The sequence below is a fragment of the Triticum urartu genome, chromosome 1A, assembly GCF_056163025.1.
Source record: "Triticum urartu cultivar PI428250 chromosome 1A, HENAU_Tu73, whole genome shotgun sequence".
NCBI lineage: Eukaryota > Viridiplantae > Streptophyta > Magnoliopsida > Poales > Poaceae > Triticum > Triticum urartu.
In genome coordinates this window covers 18805041-18825251 of record NC_141873.1, presented here as the reverse complement: position 1 = coordinate 18825251, position 20211 = coordinate 18805041, and the positions used below count along the sequence as shown (strand labels likewise).

The window sequence follows — 20211 nt, the reverse complement described above, 5'->3', positions numbered from 1 at the left end:
GATTGGATATACAGTAGTCACCATACCAACATGTGGGGGAGAATAGCAGAAAGGAACACCAGGAAAGACCCAGATAAAGAAGAACCACTGTATGAAAGAAGTTGAAGTGCCACAGTTAGATAGTGCCGGGGTAGTTCATCGTGTCCATGGACAAAAATATTCAAATATGTTATTTCTTCATCTGAAACACATTTGGGAAGAGTTATAGAAGAAAAATTGAGTAGAAGAGCAGTGCATGAGAGTGATGGTGGAAGTGGTGGACTGTTGTTACTATGAAATAATGACATCAAGGTTTATGAACGAGATGTGACATCAAGGTTTTCGAAGACACAAATGAAGAAGCAGCTTTTTTTTTTTCTTCCAATAGTACTCTTCAAGCAATTAAGATGACAACGATTTATGTTATCGCCACTCCTACTTTTTACTTGATGATCAGGGAAAGTATAAGAATATGGTATTTGACGTCTTTGAGATATTCAAATTCCTAGAGGCATTATTTCTCACATTTTTGTAGAGATTTAAACATATGACATTTAATGAGTTTAATGTAACGTTGAAAAAAAATCACTGTAGAAGGGTGGAGAAGAAACATACATTACATTTTTCATTGACAAAAATATTTTTCGAAAGGTTTACGTAGCTCCAGTTCTTAGTGGGAATCGAGATTACTACTTACATAAAGTATTACTTTACCACCTACATAACTAGGGAAAAAATCAAACGAAAATGATAATTCCAATAAATGACTTGGCAAACCAAGTTTTGGAAGAATTCAATTTAAAACTAAGGTATGTCACAAGTCTTCGGTATTCGCACATGTACTAAGTTTCCGGTTAATACAATTCTAGCATGAATAATAAAAATTTATCATGATATAAGGAAATATAAACAACAACTTTATTATTGCCTCTAGGGTATATTTCCTTCAGTCTCCCACTTGCACTAGAGTCAATAATCTAGTTCACATCGTCATGTGATTTAACACCAATAGTTTACATCTTTATGTGATTAGTACACATCGCCATGTGACTAACACCAAAAGGGTTTACTAGAATTAATAATCTAGTTCTCATCGTTATGTGATTAACACCCAAAGAGTACTAAGGTGTGATCATGTTTTGCTTGTGAGAGAAGTTTAGTCAACGAGTCTGTCACATTCAGAGCCGTATGTATTTTGCAAATTTCTATGTCTACAATGCTCTGCACGGAGCTACTCTAGCTAATTGCTCCCACTTTCATACAAGTCCAAATGTTTCATATTTCAAAAACTTCACAAATATCATTATAAATATTCACACAAATAGTTGGTGATTTCGGGTGGGTTGTATTGTACAATTGCTAAAATAGCTCATGAATCTCAAAGCATGTATTCTACCGTGACCATCTACACCTACGCGAGGCTTGCTTCGAGCTCCTTCTACTGGGCCGCCTTGGCCCAAAGAATCAGAAAATCCAGGTCAACTATTGTCATAGCAGAAAAATTCCGCTACATAGGTCCATAGGATTGTCGCAGATCTAGAGCATATATCAAAAGGATCTATGGAGAGGATCATTCCCAAACAACAAGCCAAAAGCATTTGTTGTGACTTTTGCCCACGCCATGTTTTGCTACTTCATTTTGATAATCTCTAACCACAAACTGCTTGACCATTGATTTTTTTTTTCAAGACCACTTAGACAAAATACATTGATTCATGAGCTTCGAGTTAGTGATTCTTAGACCTTGCGTGAAGACAGGGGAACAAATGGCGCTCCAGTGTTCCATATGGCATTTTTTTTAACTTACCTCTGTGATGGATCAAGAAAGAATCTTGAACGAACTCTATCAAACTCTGCATGTATCCCATCTTGGATGAGGTAAGAGCCCATGGTGTCTACATGGGCACTAGGATTGCCACAAATGTTGAACACATATTGAAAGAATCTATAGAGAGGATCATTCCCCAACCACAAATCAAGCCAAAAACACTTGTTGTGATCATTGTGCACGTTGTGGTTTGCGCCAATTTTGCTAGTTAAATTTATGATCAAAATTTGTCACAAAATACAATGAGGACAAATAAACCAGGACGGAGGTAGTAGCCATCCAGCGATAGCATTGAGCCCGGCACCTTGCCTGAAATACATGGGAATCATCCTTGACTTCCACCGGCCGGCGGCAGGGATCCATGTGGACGCACGTTAGGGCTGCTGCACTTGCACCGGCCAGACTCCACTTACTATATTAAGTGGAGCGGCATGTCGCCGGTTAAGCTCCGCCCCAGGTGTAACTCGATCGCCAGTATTATTGCCAACTCTGTGACAGAAGAATATGAGGGTGTTACCTGGTGATACGTACTGGCGAATGACACATGCATGTACCAAGTGAGGTGCCATTGGCATATACCATAATTAACACAAGCGCCCTGCTGCATTATCACATGCATAGGAATGATACATGGAATTCGTCCAGGTAGCAAAAGTTTAGTACGTTGCACCGCAGATATGAGATCTAAAACTCTAGATGCTCCTGGTCTGGTATAACTCTGAAGTATAGAACTTACAAGTACAGAATAATAATATATTTTTTAAGGCAAACTCTATTACCGCACGCGTCAATGTTTACAGGGACGAACAAAAGATCTTCAGGATAACCTAACTAAGTATGGAGACCAACACTGAATAAGTGAATGTTTCACGAGATTGTGAGCCTCGACATTTGAGGTCCTATACTCATGTTTGAAAGAACAAGAAATAAAAGTACTAGCCTATGATTTCATGTGCAACTGCTCCGTATTGCACCGCGCTCCTTTCTTCGATAGCATCAACCACCACCATACAATCAGAAGCCATTCATACCAGTGCCAAGTTTCAAAACAGTTGGGTCGTCGACGTAGTACACGTCGTAACTTTTTTCTAAAAAATGCAAGAGGCACCATTTGCTAAATTTGTGAAGTCAAATAATTTGGATTGCTTACCATATAGATGATATTTAATCTGTGAAGTCGATCTAGATATGAGGCTATCTAGACCGGATAAGAAATAAAGATTGCCCGTGTATATATCCTGTGATTGTTTCTCCAACGGAAAATCATCACCAAAGCAAAACTGGGCAGCACAATATCATCTCAACAAATTCTTGATTTAACCTCGATCCATTGAAAAATCACATGAATTGAACCATGCATTTTGTTCTTGGCTAATTAGCCCCCTAACACATATGCCGCGAATAACCTAGATCCTGATGCTAGCTAACACTTAACCTAAATGACACTAACTAATTTATTCATTCATGTGGATCAGCAGGTGGCCTGCACGGTGAGCACGCCGGAGTCACACCCGGCGCGGAACTCCTCCGTGTGCCGCACCGCGCACGACTCCTTGCCGAGGCACGCCGCCGTGAATGCCGCCAGCGCCGCCTTGGACTCGCAGCCTCCCTCGTACGCGCCACACTTGCCGCGGGCCACGCCGAGGCTGGCCACGTCCACGCTCGAGATGGTCCTGCCATGGCTGCACGCCAGCGCCACCTGGTCGCCGACCTCGGCGGCCTCCACGCATGCCGCGCCCACGGCCACAGTGTGGAAGTTCACTCTAGTCGGGTCGCCGCCGGCCTCCTCGAACAGCACCATCGTGTTGGGCTCGCCGGCCTTGAGGAAGGACCGTGGCACGTGGTAGAACCGCTGGGACGGCTCGTTGCAGCCGGTGAGGCACTTGAGCCCGTCGCCCTCCGCCTTGAACGTGCCGCGGTAGTCGCACTGCTTGCAGCCACCCATGTCAGCGGCGACGTAGGACGGCCAGTAGCGGCCCAGGTTGTTGCCGTTGACCCACACCACGCCCTTGCCGAGCCCGAGCAGGTTCGCCACCACGGGCTCCTCGCCGGCGGGCGCCTCGAACGTGGCCTTGTACCAGGTGAATGGGCGGTGCACCGGGATGGTGCCGTTGAGGCCGCCGCTCCATTGGCTGCGGTCATCGGCCTTGTCGAGGTGGGTCTCCCTGTACTCGCCGGCGAGGCCGGCCTTGTAGGACCAGGAGCTGTTGGAGAGGTCGTAGGCGGTGGTGTTGGTGACGGTGTCGACGAGCTTCACCGGGCCTCCCACGATACCGGCGGGCATCATCTCGAACAGAGCGCCGTAGTTCTTGAGGCCGATGGTGGCGCTGAGGAGGGAGATGTAGTTCTTCCCCGCGTGGAGCTTCACGGGCGTCTCCATCTGGAAGACGAATCCACCATTAGGAGAGTGCTGCTTCCCTGCAAGTTAATCAAATCAATTAATAGCTAGCTTCATCAATTTAATCAGCTTGCCATCACAATTTTTTTAATAAAAGTGCACGAGAGAGAAGAAAACATATTTTGGGTTACTCACCAACAAGCTTGCCATTGACGAAAGCGTAAAGCTCATGCCCTGTCGTGTTTACGTGCAACTTGTAGCTCGCTTCCCCCTTGTGCTCAAAGCTGCACATTTTGAGCATCAGGAACTAGTTTAAATTTCAAATGTGTGAAACAATTAATGTACTAATTTAAATTGTTAAATTTTATGTGCATTGTTTTTCCCAACAAATGTTATGTATGTAGTTTTGTCTCAGAAAAATGCGAATGCATATAGTTAACACATGATCTGCTTAGATATGATTTACATCGATCTTTGATTACCTTGTCCTGTACCATAGGTAGTCGCTCTGGTCGCCGGACGTGGCGATCTGCTCGAGCAGCTCGTTCTTCCTGAAGTTGCCCTTTTCATCAGTCATGAAAGGCTGGAGGTTCTCGGGCATCCACGACCAGGCCAGGCCCTCCCTCACCGTTTCCACCTCCGGCCTCTTCACCATCACCGAAGTCTGCGTCTTGATCTTGGCGCTGTTGTACGCGACGGTCTTGCAGTCCGGCAGGATGCTCACGGACCATGCAGGCACGACGTGGGTGGCACCTGTGTCGAGGGTCACGTTGACCTCCCTGTCGTCAAATTTGTTGCTGATGAAGCAGGCAGAGGAGTTGCCCAGGGTATATTTGGTCATCTACACGTAGACATTGATGAACCAAATGAATCGATTTTGATGTGAATACCATTAAAAACACTAGCAGGATTTTTGTATATGTATGTCAATGTTAGTTACCGTGACATTGGTGCTGCTCATGTTGGTGTCCTTGTAGTCGCCATGGAGCAAGATCTTCTCCATGGATTTCAGGACATTGTGGAGGTCCTTGAGGTGCCCATATTTTGGCTGCCTGATGTTGCCTGAAAGATCGTAAATGATGACAGGCGAGATTAACTAATTGGATACGCCAAGAAAAGCGATTATTAATTATTTACACATTGCAAAATAAACGTGCAATGCATTGAGAAAAGAAGAAAAGTGATGGTGCACACACCATATTCATCAAGAGGGGCGTCGTAGTCGTAGCTGGTTGTGATGTAGGGGCCACCTGAGGTGCGGCCAAAGTTTGTGCCACCGTGGTACTGATAACATGTCAAATGTAAAAATATTATTAGGTTCGTGCGTGCTAGAGGATGGAATGTAGAAGAGAGCATGGATTATAGCTATAATAAATCAATCACCATGTAGTAGTTCTGGAGCGATCCACGCTTCTGGAAGAACATGGCGACGGAGAAGGCAACGTCCTCGGCTGACCGGTGGAAATCTGGCTTATCCCATGCTTTGAACCTAATTAGTTGATTATGCCGGTACAATGTAATCAGTTTGAAATTCAACGTAGTTGTACTTGCTAACTATGCTCTTGTAGTTTTCAAAAAGAAATTAATAATGGACCAAGTATATATGGACGTACCAGCCAGTCCAGTTCTCAGTCCACATCTTGGGGATGTCGGTCCTCTTGGGGAACCAGTCGTGGCAGTAGAACCCGTTGCAGGTGTTGATCTGAAAGAATTCATTAATATAGTTTCAAACCAAAACACGCACTAAATAATTTACGAGTTTTCCAAGGAAAAGAAATCAAATAAAAAAACTGACCACGTTGGGCGGGACGTCGTCGTCCTGCTGGCACATGATCCACGGCACGCCGACGTTCTGCTTGTTGGCCATGGCGGCGCACCAGTGGATGTACTCGGACGCGGACTCGTTGTTGTTGAGCTTGCCCATGATGTTGCCGTACTCGTTCTCGATCTACGTACACGTGCATGCATGGTAATCTTATTAGTGCAAGTTAAGTTGTACATACTAGTATATGTACTGTATATACTTGATGGAAGATGAGTTACCTGGGAGAGGATGATGGGGCCTCCCTGACCGGCGAACATCTTGGCCTCCTTGAGCTTGTCGACGATGAGGGTCGTGAAGGTCTCCATTTCTCGCTGCATTTTTTTAACGAACCAGGATAAGATATTCTGAACTAAATAATCTCTTTTTACGTCAGAAAATGATTAATTTATTCAAAACGTACTATACCTCGAAGGGGTGGTTGTGCATCCGGAACTGCATGCCGGAGATCTCGCGCAGCCAGGCCGGCAGGCCGCCGTAGTTCCACTCGCCGCAGATGTAGGGGCCGATGCGGAGGATGGCGTACATGCCGGCGTCCTGGATCTCCTTGAAGAAGCGCACGATGTCGTAGCTGCCCTCGAAGTTGTACTCCCGGCGGCGCGGCTCGTGGCCGTTCCAGAAGACGTACGTCTCGATGGCGTCAAGCCCGCCCTCCTTGGCCTTCCTGATCAGATCCGGCCACATCTGCACGCAACAAACCGACACGCGTAAGTGTAAACAATTCTTTCATTGAAATGAACACTAGAGAGATGATGGATCGATCCAGAGGTTGATCACCAGGCGCGTACCTCCGGCGTGCTCCTGGGGTAGTGGATGGAGCCGGAGATGACGATGCGGCGCTCGCCGTCGATGACCAGCGCCCGGTCGTTGTACGCGACCTCCGTGCCGCTCACGCCGAGGGCGGCAGCGGCAAGCAGCAGCAGCAGGAGCGGTAGCAGCGGCGCGCGCTCCATGGCGAGAAGCGGTCGAGTCGATGGGGAAGAGGTGAGAGGAGAGGAGCGAAGTGGATGTGAATGGGAATGGGAGGCGTTACTCGCTGTGTATTTATAGTGTGTGGAGATAGATGAAAGATGTCAAGATAAACATGCGTACACCATGCGCGCAGGCAGCTAACAACTGTTAGTTAGTCCCGCTGACTTATCCATGCTAATCTAGATTTTTCTCCTTGCTGGGAGATAAAGTACTATCTTATCCTGCCGCGCGATCATGCATGCATAGCATGGTATGGGTGTACAGTACAAATTTCCGTAACAGCGCCGGCTTAGCTTAGCGCTGGGAGATAACTTAAACTTAGCGCCGTGTTTTTCCGTGTCGCTGCCTTATCCATGCCTGTATGCAGCGCTCAACATTTTGTTTTTAACCGTGCTTCCTAGGTTTTGATCGGAAGCGCGTCAGCACTAGGCAACAGCTTTTTTGTTGTTGAAAATTTACCATTTTATTTATTTTTAGAAAAGAAGTTGACCCCGGCTCTGCATTGAGCCATGCACACTGTCAATTTTATTATTATTATATTATTATTATTATTCAAAAATGCCTTACATCAATCCTTCCGAATCCACCTTCTAGGCGACAAAAGCCGCAGCACCTAGAAGCTTGATGATGTGGTGATGATCAAGGCCGCTGGTACGTACTGACCTCACCCGTGCGCACATCATCTAAAACCGGAGAACCGGTCCAACAGACCCTTGGCGCATACAGCATGCGCTCGCTCCATAAGTCACCGCTGCCGTCTTTCGTGAACCCATCTTCGGGGAAGGGGTCAATGAAATGACCTTGTCAGGCCTGCTGTCGACGCCGCCATGATTCTAGATAGCACCATCACCTTGCGCTCGTCCATCATCATGAGTCTGCCACCAAGACCCGGCTACACTGCTTGTCCGACTGTTGCTAAGCAGTTTTGTGATACTATTCCATTCTGCAGTACCCTTCCTTGGCGTAATTCATACCCAGCATCTTTCTCCACATCCCCCATTCTAGTATTAATTTATATATTTCTTGAAAACCTGAATTTAAAACTCAAAGGGATAATAAGTTTAAGAAATAAATGATTCTCTAGGTTTGTTTCTTTATCGATAATATTTACTTAAGGGATATGAAATCATAAACATTGATGGCAATATGGGGGAAGTTCTCATCAGGCAACAATGGTTCTGCCTGTCCCCACAAAAGCATGCATATTGGGGGGGGGGGGGGGATTATATGAGACCAGGTCTCACGGTTAGCAGATGAGACTCGTCCTGATGGATGACACGTGGCATTCACAAATCACAAAGCATCTAATTTCTCTCCCCCCTGATTTTAAGTGGGGTGTGGGGATACTTTGTGATTTGTGAATGCCACGTGTCATCCATCAAAATGGGTCTTGCGTGAGACCTGGTCTCATATAATTCTTTTCCGCGCGCGCGGGGGGGGGGGGGGGGGGGAGTGCATGCGCTATCGTTGAATCTGGAAAATGAACCAACTAAAAAGCCGCTCACTCAATCTTTTATGCTGATGTTTCATACTCTCTTCACCAGGTCATGATAAGGAAATACTGCTAAATCTTTTTGAAATGATAGAAGGACTTCTTCCCATTAAAGTGGCAACCTGGCACTCTAGCCAGAGCGACCCATTCTTGATCCTTTCTAAGGGTCTATCTTGGATTTACCTGTTGGGTCCTATAAACTGAACATATGGTTTGTACTCGTTGGAGTAGTCCTGCTCAAGGTTTTTTTCCTGAATAGAATGAACGACCGTAACGTATGGATGTTGGCTCAGTCTTAAGCCAAAAATGATTCTAGATATCCCCGCCGGTTTGCATAAGTAACCTCCCATCAGATCTGATAATGTATAACCCCCTCTCTGTTTGTTGACAATCCAAGGGTTCGGCTGCCGCGCGCTACCTGCGACAAACCCGGGTACGAGATCCCTTGATTCGGTGCCCCTATGCACTGCCACATGAAGCCGCCTCCTGGCCCATGCACGGGGATATCCCATTGAGTGTAGAAAAGTCGCTCTCGGTCTAAGAGGCCCGTGCATGGTAGAAAAATCGCTCTCGGTCTAAGAGGCCATGTCATGGATGTTACTACTCGGTATTTGCACATTGTATATTCTTAAGATCTAGACTAGGAACATCTAGAATCTTAGATCCACATCTGCGGTGCTACGTACTGAACTTGCTACCTGAAAGCATCTCATGTATCATTCATATGCATGCATGTGATAATGCAGTTCTCTTGTTTTCGAAATTTCTAAAATTCTTTTGAAATTTGAGTGAAATAACTTAAACATGCATAAAGTATTTTCCTTAAATTGAGTCAAATAAATGTAATTTATGTTAAAAAAATCCAGACATAAATTCTGTAAGTTACAAAAAATGTAAGGTACCTTAAAATCAATTTGAAGAAACATTTAACACATACTATTTTCAATGATTACACACAATTTTAGGGGAAAAGATAGCACATATTTCTGTTTATTAAAATATGATTGAAAGAACGGTTTTTAATCAACTAAAATATGGGCAAGCTAGGTGATCATTTATAAATTATACATGGAAACTTTTGTGAAACTAATTGTAATAGTTCAAATATATATGACATTTTTCAAAAAAAATAATGATATCAGTTATATTTTAAGTAGTTTCAAAAGGCATTTAACAATTATTTTAATTATTTCATTCAATTTGTGCTTACTTATAATTTTGACCAATATATGAGTTAATCTCATTGAAATGTTTAATTTGAGTCATATTTTAATCAAGTTCATAAATAAGCACTTAAGTTGAGTGAAATAATGTAAATATGTGTGAAATGTATGCATACTATTTTTAGATATTATATTATTTTAGTTGCATTTCAATCAATTGAAGAAACTGGTGGGAGAGTATCTCGGAGTCTCTCTCTCTCTCTCTACACACAAAAACTCTAATGCCCCCTAGTAGAGATTATTACACCTATGGTCCCTGTACTATCCAGCCTGTAACATGACGGTCCTCAAACTTGAAGTATGCTACAATCCTCAAATATGAGAATACTCTCCAATGATGTGATGAGGCACGAACTAGCGAGATGCCAATTCGGGCGTGTAGATGGCCCGATCTTTCACGGCGATACTCGATCAATACCTCGTCTCCCTGTTCCTCCTGGTAACCTCCAAGAACAATTTTCACCTGTGTACAAAAATACATAAACGAAAATAATGACCTCCTTGGATCAGCACGTAGGCGTCGATGTGATGATCAACCCTCCGTCGCTAGTAAATTTCCACGATGGGAAAATCACAAATAATACACAAGATATGGCCGCCCGTAACTCGGACGTTTTTCTGTATATCTCATACTCGAAATAAAACTCCAAACTGATCGCCCTGTTACATGGACGCCATCCACTTTTATATAACCAACGCATGGCCTAAGGCCCACACCGCCTAGACTCCTAAGTAGTACGTAACTAGTACAACTTGCCATCACGATTTATATGGCACGCAATTAGAAGGAAAACTAGTAGCTAACATGAAGATATACTTCCTATTTTTAAAATAAAACACATACGTACGTAAGGTAAAGGGACTACGAAAAAAAAGACTATTCTCCATGCAATTAGGACCCAACGTGCAGCTCCATCGTCCCTTTTTTAATCCATCGGGGAGGTGTACGAAAGTTGTGCTGCACCTTGCCACGTATGGGTTCCTCCATAATCTCAAGTTTGTTGCCGTGATGAGCATATACTTCTTCGAAAGGATCTGACTTCCTTTTATTTATCAAACCAAATTGATATATTGGCTTAATATATGGACGTGGCTCACATGGCTTCTGCGATTCTCTTATATCTCCTTGTGTATGTGCATGTACAAGATTTGTACAAGCACGTCTACACATCAGTTTGTTGTCCAAATTACCAGCTTGACGTGCACCCATCTTTGCGGCACGAATACCTGGACCGCATAGCAAACGTTCCTTGCCATCTCTGCCGGTGTGCAATATATCTGGACAACTTATAATTGTACCAGCATCCTCGAATAGACTCTCCTTGCTCACCTTAGTTGGTTCAAGTTTAGTAGCAGCCGCACTTGATAATATAGACGTTGCAATGTCTGTATCATCTTGACTACTGTATTTTTTTTTGAAAAGAAGGATTACCCCCGGCCTCTGCATCTGGATGATGCATGCAGCCATTTTATTAATTATTCACAAAGACCTTACAAAGTAGTACTTCAGGTAGTCTGAAGCCACCATCTTATCAACAACTATCGCTACTCCTATTCACTTGATAAAGGGGTGTCGATAGTCCGAGCCTATTACCGAAAAAACATCGCACCAGAGCCTAACGTCTAAAGCCAGAGACCCCAACTGAGCCACATACTGGGTTAGGGGTACAAACCGGTCCCATGCACTCTCATTTGTCGTCGTCGCCGTCTTCTATCAATCCATCTTCAGAGCAGAAACTAACACATCGACCTTGCCTGGTCTCTCCGACGTCGACGCCAACATGGTACCAGGCAGCGTCCTCCTCCTACGCGAGCCCATCTCCACGAATCGGATGCCGGGTCTCCACTGCGCCGCACCGTTGAGATTCCCGCCATCAATGAGAGAGATGAAGCAGCGCTCCACCAAAGAAGTCGTCCACTGGTCCCTCGACCCCGTGTCACTAGTACAAAATAGGGTTTTGGTTCAGGCCAGATAAGATCATTAGTCCCGGTTCTGCTAGGAACCGGGATCAATGGGTGCATCAGTCCCGGTTCGTGAGGCCAGGACACTGGCCGGGCCTCGGCAGGAACCAGTCCCGGTTCGTCTGACACCTTTGGTCCTGGTTCCAAACACGAACCGGGACTAAAGGGCCTCGCTCCTGGCTCAGCCCCTTTAGTCCCGGTTGGTGGCTGGAACCGGGACTAAAGGTCAGTCTTCTATCCCGGTTCTAGCCACCAACTGGGACTAAAGAGATGCCTATATATATATATATATATATATATATATATATATATATATATATATATAGACCCTGCCCGCTCACTCCTCTGTTTTTTGGTTGGCCGGTGTGTGGGAGGTGTGCTGCTCTATGTTCTCACCTCTTATGCACATGAGGTGTTCAATGAAATGCCAGAGCCACACTTTAGCTTTCTTCTCTCCAAGCTCGACCTCCAAGCAACATTTTCCCCAAGATTTGTCTATATTTTGGCGGTGTACCAACTACACAAGTGTTCAAAATGTTAGCAACTTCATCGTTTCATCTCTCACTGCTAGTTTAGCTCATTTCAAATGTAGAGTGGTTTGTGGATTTTAGTGGAGGAGTGTATATGTGGGAGTTCTTTTGATTCAGAAGCACAATCTGAGCTGAAATTAACTTCTTAGAGTCTACACATGTGTAGGGTGCCTTCCTTGTCCCCGTCCTCACCGCCGTCGATCGCCCATGCTGATCTCGTTGCCGGCACCACCGTGGTGAGCCTCTTGTTCTTATCTTCTTTTTAACGAAAAAAATATTACTTGTATGATTTAGATAGCTACTTGTATAATTTTCTTACTTTTATTATTGTTTGTTATTATATAGTGCCATAGTTTTGGTATTTGCCCCTGTCGACCCTCGTCCGGTCTATGATTCGGATGTGGTATATTATCTTTTATTACTACTTGTTTCATTTAGTGTTTATGACAATTATGCCGACCAACGTGACATAGATGTTTTTATCTAGGAGGTATGTGAACCGGAAATTCCAACTGACCCACTTGTCGAGAGGTTAAGTTTAGTTGAAAAACAAAAAAATTACTTGAAGAAAAAATTGAAAAGAATTGAGGAGGAGAAGATGGAATTGGAGTTGCATGTTGCCGATGTTGTCAATGATCGCAAGATCCAGATGGATGCAATGCGCTTGAAGATTAGAAAGATTAGAAAATATGCCATTGATAATGAGGCTTGGTATCATTATGCTGTTGGATCAATTGTTACCTTAGTTGCGATTAATATCGCATTTGTTGTTGCATTTAAATGTTTTACATAGTTGTATGTTAGTTTCAATGTATGTATTAATTAGATGCTCTAGAGAGTTATATGTTGTTCTATGAGAACTATGTATGAACTTTATGTATCTATTTTTTTCAGTAATAACATTTGATCACTACTGTCCTTTGGTTTAATGTGATGATGAACTTGTATTAATTAGGGCACTTCTCTATTCCTGATGTTCTGTAATGGGTTTTCATACACTTAATTATATAATGCACGCAGATGAACCGGCAATGGAAGTACGGTGACCGACGCACCTTCGAGTACATTGAGGGTCTGCATAATTTTCTCGAACTGGCTGAGGCAAATAAGCAGAATGGTTTTATGTATTGTCCATGCCCTGTCTGTGAGAATATGAAGGATTACTCTAACTCGAAAACCCTTCACTTGCACCTGTTTGAGAAGGGTTTCATGCCACACTATAATGTTTGGACCAAGCACGGAGAAAGAGGGGTTATGATGGAAGACAACGAAGAAGAAGAGGAGGATGACAGCTATCCTATGTTCCCTGAATACGGTGATACTACAACGGGGGAAGCTGAAGATCGAGAGGCACCAGATGATGTGCCCGATGATGACCTTCACCAGGTCATTGTTGATGCACAGAGAGAATGGAAAGTCAAATGGAGAAGTTGAAGTTCGATCGCATGTTAGAGGATCACTAAAAAGGGTTGTACCCAAATTGCGAAGATGAAAAAACAAAGCTTGGTACCACACTGGAATTGCTGCAATGGAAGGCAGACAATGGTGTATCTGACAAGGGATTTGGCACACTACTGCAAATAATGAAGAAGAAGCTTCCAAAGGATAATGAATTGCCCGACAGTACGTACGAAGCAAAGAAGTTCTCTGCCCTCTAGAATTGGAGGTGCATAAGATACATGCATGCCATAATGACTGCATCCTCTACCGCGGTGAGTATGAGGATTTCAACGCATGCCAGCTGCTTGCGGTGCATTGCGGTATAAGATCAGATGAGATGACCCTGGTGATGTTGAGGGAGAGCGCCCCAAGAAGAGGGTTCCTACCAAGGTGATGTGGTATGCTCCTATAATACCACGGTTGAAACGCATGTTTAGAAACAAAGAGCATGCCAAGTTAATGCGGTGGCACAAGGAAGACCGCAAGAAAGACGGGAAGTTGAGAGCACCCGCTGACGGGTCGTAGTTGAGAAAAATCAAGAGAAAGTGGGGGAACTTTGCATGTGACGCAAGGAACGTATGGCTTGGTTTAAGTGCAGATGGCATTAATCCTTTTGGGGAGCAGAGCAGCAATCGTAGCACCTGACCCGTGACTCAATGTATCTATAACCTTCCTCCTTGGTTGTGCATGAAGTGGAAGTTCATTATGATGCCAGTGCTCATCCAAGGCACTCCGTGATCAAAGAGAGAGAAGAAGCCATCTAGATACTAGCTATGGATCCCTAGGTCTGCGGTAAACTACTCACACATAATCGGAAGGGCAACAAGGTTGATGTAGAAGCCCTCCGTGATCGATTCCCTCTCCGGCAGGGTGCCGGAAAAGACCTCTAGGTGGGATCTCGAAGAACTGGAACTTGCGGCGGTGGAAAAAGTATTTTGGGTCTCTCTGTTGGTTTCCCGATTTTAGAGGATTTATAGAGGTGGATTAGGCCAGACAGAGCCATGAGGGGCACACAAGGCATCAAGGCGCGCCTACCCACCTGGGCGCGCTTAGTTGTCTTGTCGTCTCATCGTGTGCTTTCTGGCGTCCTCCCGAAGCTTCTAGGGTCTCTCTCGTCCAGAAAAAATCATCAAAGGGTTTAGTAGCGTTTGGAGTTCGTTTGGTACCGATTTCCTGAAAAACTAAAAACAGGCAAAAAAATAGCAACGGGCACTTGGCACTAGGTTAATAGGTTAGTCCCCCAAAATGATATACAATTGCACATAAAACATCCAAGATTGATCCAATAATAGCATGGAACAATAAAAAATTATACGTTGGAGACATATCACTATACGAGTCTCCTTGTTACCGGTTTTGTTCTTCTTCCTCGTTATCATGTTCCGGCATCCCTATGAAGAAGTCACCTGTGGCAGGTTAGACGATGGTGGGTGTCGTCACACCGAGATGACCCTAAGAATATCTCTCCATCGTCACATGAGAAAATCCCATTCTTGAGCTATCTTGCTCCTTGTCACACCTTCCAATAAACTTGTAGGTTGTCGTTATGATCACCGTGTCACCGATGATGTTGGAGCAAGCCCAAAGTTTATCGTACGGCATGAAGTGACTCAATACTTTCATGGTCTAAGGAATTGAGCATACTTATGAAGGAAATATGCCCTAGAGGCAATAATAAAGATATTATTTATTTCCTTATATCATGGTAAATGTTTATTATTCATGCTAGAATTGTATTAACCGGAAACATAATACATGTGTGAATATATAGACAAACAGAGTGTCACTAGTATGCCTCTACTTGACTAGCTCGTTAATCAAAGATGGTTATGTTTCCTAACCATGGACAAAGAGTTGTCATTTGATTAACGGGATCACATCATTAGTTGAATTATCTGATTGACATGACCCATTCCATTAGCTTAGCACCCGATCGTTTAGTATGTTGCTTTCTTCATGACTTATACATGTTCCTATGACTATGAGATTATGTAACTCCCGTGTGCCGGAGGACCACTTTGTGTGCTACCAAACGTCACAACGTAACTGGGTGATTATAAAGGTGCTCTACAGGTGTCTCCAAAGGTACATGTTGGGTTGACGTATTTCGAGATTAGGATTTGTCACTCCGATCGTCGGAGAGGTATCTCTGGGCCCTCTCGGTAATACACATCACTTAAGCCTTGCAAGCATTGCGACTAATGAGTTAGTTGCGGGATGTTGTATTACGGAACGAGTAAAGAGACTTGCCGGTAACGAGATTGAACTAGGTATTGGATACCGACGATCGAATCTCGGGGAAGTAACATACCGATGACAAAAGGAACAGCGTATGTTGTTATGCGGTCTGACCGATAAAGATCTTCGTAGAATATGTAGGAGCCAATATGGGCATCCAGGTCCCGCTATTGTTGACCGGAGACGTGTCTCGGTCATGTCTACATTGTTCTCGAACCGTAGGGTCCACACGCTTAAGGTTTCGATGACAGTTATATTATGAGTTTATGAGTTTTGATGTACCGAAGGTTGTTTGGAGTCCCGGATGTGATCATGGACATGACGAGGAGTCTCAAAATGGTCGAGACATAAATATCGATATATTAGACGACTATATTCGGACACCGGAATTGTTCCGGGTGATTTCGAATAAAACCGGAGTGCCGGAGGGGTTACCGGAACCCCCCGGGGAAGTAATGGGCCTTAGTGGGCCTGAGGGGAGAGAGAGGGCAGCAGCCCAGGAGGTGGCGCTCCCCCCCCTCATGGGCAGTCCGAATAGGACTAGGAGGGGGGGCGGCCCCCCTTTCCCTCTCCCTCTCCCTCTCTTTCCTTCCCCCTCTTGATTCCTAGTTGGACTAGGAAAGGGGAGTCCTACTCCCACTAGGAGGAGGACTCCCCCCTCTCCTTGGCGCGCCCCAAGGGCCGGCCGGCCTCCCCCTTGCTCCTTTATATACGGGGGCAGGGGGCACCCTAGAACACACAAGTTGATCTTCGTGATCGTTCCTTAGCCATGTGCGGTGCCCCCTCCATGATATTACACCTCGATCATATTGTAGTGGTGCTTAGGCGAAGCCCTGCGACGGTTAAACATCAAGATCGTCACCACGCCGTCGTGCTGATGAAACTCCTCCTCGAAGCTTTGCTGGATCGGAGCCCGGGGTGCGTCATCGAGCTGTACGTGTGTCAAGAACTCGGAGGTGCCGGAGTAACGGTGCTTGGATCGGTTGGACCGGGAAGACGTACGACTACTTCCTCTACGTTGCGTCAACGCTTCCGCTTCGGTCTACGAGGGTACGTAGACAACACTCTCCCCTCTCGTTGCTATGCATCACCAAGATCTTGCGTGTGCGTAGGAATTTTTTTGAAATTACTACGTTCCCCAACAGTGGCATCCGAGCCAGGTTTTATGTGTTGATGTTATATGCATGAGTAGAACACAAGTGAGTTGTGGGCGATATAAGTCATACTGTTTACCAGCATGTCATACTTTGGTTCGGCGGTATTGTTGGATGAAGCGGCCCGGACCGACATTACGCGTACGCTTACGCGAGACCGGTTCTCCCGACGTGCTTTGCACATAGGTGGCTTGCGGGTGACAGTTTCTCCAATTTTAGTTGAACCAAGTGTGGCTACGCCCGGTCCTTGCGAAGGTTAAAACAGCACCAACTTGACAAACTATCGTTGTGGTTTTGATGCGTAGGTAAGATTGGTTCTTGCTTAAGCCCATAGCAGCCACGTAAAACTTGCAACAACAAAGTAGAGGACGTCTAACTTGTTTTTGCAGGGCATGTTGTGATGTGATATGGTCAAGACATGATGCTAAATTTTATTGTATGAGATGATCATGTTTTGTAACCGAGTTATTGGCAACTGGCAGGAGCCATATGGTTGTCGCTTTATTGTATGCAATGCAATCGCACTGTAATGCTTTACTTTATCACTAAGCGGTAGCGATAGTCGTGGAAGCATAAGATTGGCGAGACGACAACAATGCTACGATGGAGATAAAGGTGTCGCGCCGGTGACGATGGTGATCACGATGGTGCTTCGGAGATGGAGATCACAAGCACAAGATGATGTCCATATCATATCACTTATATTGATTGCATGTGATGTTTATCTTCTATGCATCTTATCTTGCTTTGATTGACGGTTGCATTATAAGATGATCTCTCACTAAATTATCAAGAAGTGTTCTCCCTGAGTATGCACCGTTGCGAAAGTTCTTTGTGCGGAGACACCACGTGATGATCGGGTGTGATAGGCTCTACATTCAAAGACAACGGGTGCAAAACAGTTGCACACGCGGAATATTCAGGTTATACTTGACGAGCCAAGCATATACAGATATGGCCTCGGAACACGGAGACCGAAAGGTCGAGCGTGAATCATATAGTAGATATGATCAACATAGTGATGTTCACCAATGAAACTACTCCATCTCACGTGATGATCGGACATGGTTTAGTTGATTTGGATCACGTGATCACTTAGAGGATTAGAGGGATGTCTATCTAAGTGGGAGTTCTTTAAGTAATTTGATTAATTGAACTTAAATTTATCATGAACTTAGTACCTGATAGTATCTTGCTTATGTATGTTTGATTGTAGATAGATGGCCCGTGCTGTTGTTCCGTTGAATTTTAATGCGTTCCTTGAGAAAGCAAAGTTGAAAGATGATGGTAGCAATTACACGGACTGGGTCCGTACTTGAGGATTATCCTCATTGCTGCACAGAAGAATTACGTCCTGGAAGCACCGCTGGGTGCCAGGCCTGCTGCTGGAGCAACACCAGATGTTATGAACGTCTGGCAGAGCAAAGCTGATGACTACTCGATAGTTCAGTGTGCCATGCTTTACGGCTTAGAATCGGGACTTCAACGACGTTTTGAACGTCATGGAGCATATGAGATGTTCCAGGAGTTGAAGTTAATATTTCAAGTAAATGCCCGGATTGAGAGATATGAAGTCTCCAATAAGTTCTATAGCTGCAAGATGGAGGAGAATAGTTCTGTCAGTGAGCATATACTCAAAATGTCTGGGTATAATAATCACTTGATTCAGGTGGGAGTTAATCTTCCAGATGATTGCGTCATTGACAGAATTCTCCAATCACTGCCACCAAGCTACAAGAGCTTCGTGATGAACTATAATATGCAAGGGATGAATAAGACTATTTCCGAGCTCTTCGCAATGCTGAAAGCTGCGGAGGTAGAAATCAAAAAGGAGCATCAAGTGTTGATGGTCAACAAGACCACTAGTTTCAAGAAAAAGGGCAAAGGGAAGAAGAAGGGGAACTTCAAGAAGAACAACAAGCAAGTTTCTGCTCAAGAGAAGAAACCCAAGTCTGGACCTAAGACTGAAATTGAGTGCTTCTACTGCAAGCAGACTGGTCACTGGAAGCGGAACTGCCCCAAGTATTTGGCGGATAAGAAGGATGGCAAGGTGAACAAAGGTTGAAGGAAATATGCCCTAGAGGCAATAATAAAGTTATTATTTATTTCCTTATATCTTGATAAATGTTTATTATTCATGCTAGAATTGTATTAATCGGAAACATAATACATGTGTGAATACATAGACAAACTTAGTGTCACTAGTATGCCTCTACTTGACTAGCTCATTAATCAAAGATGGTTATGTTTCCTAACCATGAAGAAAAGTGTTGTTATTTGATTAACGAGGTCACATCATTAGTTGAATGATCTGATTGACATGACCCATTCCATTAGCTTAGCACCCGATCGTTTAGTATGTTGCTATTGCTTTCTTCATGACTTATACATGTTCCTATGACTATGAGATTATGCAACTCCCGTTTACCGGAGGAACACTTTGTGTGCTACCAAACGTCACAACGTAACTGGGTGAATATAAAGGAGCTCTACAGGTGTCTCCAATGGTAGATGTTGGGTTGGCGTATTTCGAGAATAGGATTTGTCACTCCGATTGTCGGAGAGGTATCTCTGGGCCCTCTCGGTAATGCACATCACATAAGCCTTGCAAGCATTGCAACTAATGAGTTAGTTGCGGGATGATGTATTACGGAACGAGTAAAGAGACTTGCCGGTAACGAGATTGAACTAGGTATTGGATACCGACGATCGAATCTCGGGCAAGTAACATACCGATGATAAAGGGAACAACGTATGTTGTTATGCGGTCTGACCGATAAAGATCTTCGTAGAATATGTAGGAGCCAATATGGGCATCCAGGTCCCGCTATTGGTTATTGACTGGAGACATGTCTCGGTCATGTCTACATTGTTCTCGAACCGTAGGGTCCGCACGCTTAACGTTACGATGACAGTTATTATGAGTTTATGCATTTTGATGTACCGAAGTTAGTTCGGAGTCCCGGATGTGATCACGGACATGACGAGGAGTCTCGAAATGGTCGAGACATAAAGATTGATATATTGGAAGCCTATGTTTGGATATCGGAAGTGTTCCGGGTGAAATCGGGATTTTACTGGAGTACCGGGAGGTTACCGGAACCCCCCGGGAGCTATATGGGCCTTAGTGGGCTTTAGTGGAAAGGAGAAAGGGGCAGCCCAAGGTGGGCCGCGCGCCTCCCCCTCCCCTAGTCCTATTAGGACAAGGAGAGGTGGCCGGCCCCCTCTCTCTC

The 20211-nt window shown here is 44.6% G+C and overlaps 1 protein-coding gene across 1 annotated transcript; it reads right to left on the bottom strand.

Annotated features, from left to right (window-relative positions):
• Positions 1 to 3115: 3115 nt before the first annotated feature.
• On the bottom strand, positions 3116 to 6941 carry LOC125539729 (beta-galactosidase 1-like). Its single transcript, XM_087542080.1, has 11 exons — positions 6756 to 6941; positions 6376 to 6651; positions 6189 to 6281; positions 5941 to 6093; positions 5759 to 5847; positions 5529 to 5634; positions 5342 to 5429; positions 5086 to 5207; positions 4628 to 4986; positions 4341 to 4429; positions 3116 to 4225 (listed from the first exon to the last, which is right to left on the bottom strand). The coding sequence occupies exons 1-11, from the start codon at positions 6918 to 6920 to the stop codon at positions 3279 to 3281; spliced, it is 2487 nt and encodes an 828-aa protein (XP_087398206.1). The 5' UTR covers positions 6921 to 6941; the 3' UTR covers positions 3116 to 3278.
• Positions 6942 to 20211: the final 13270 nt, after the last annotated feature.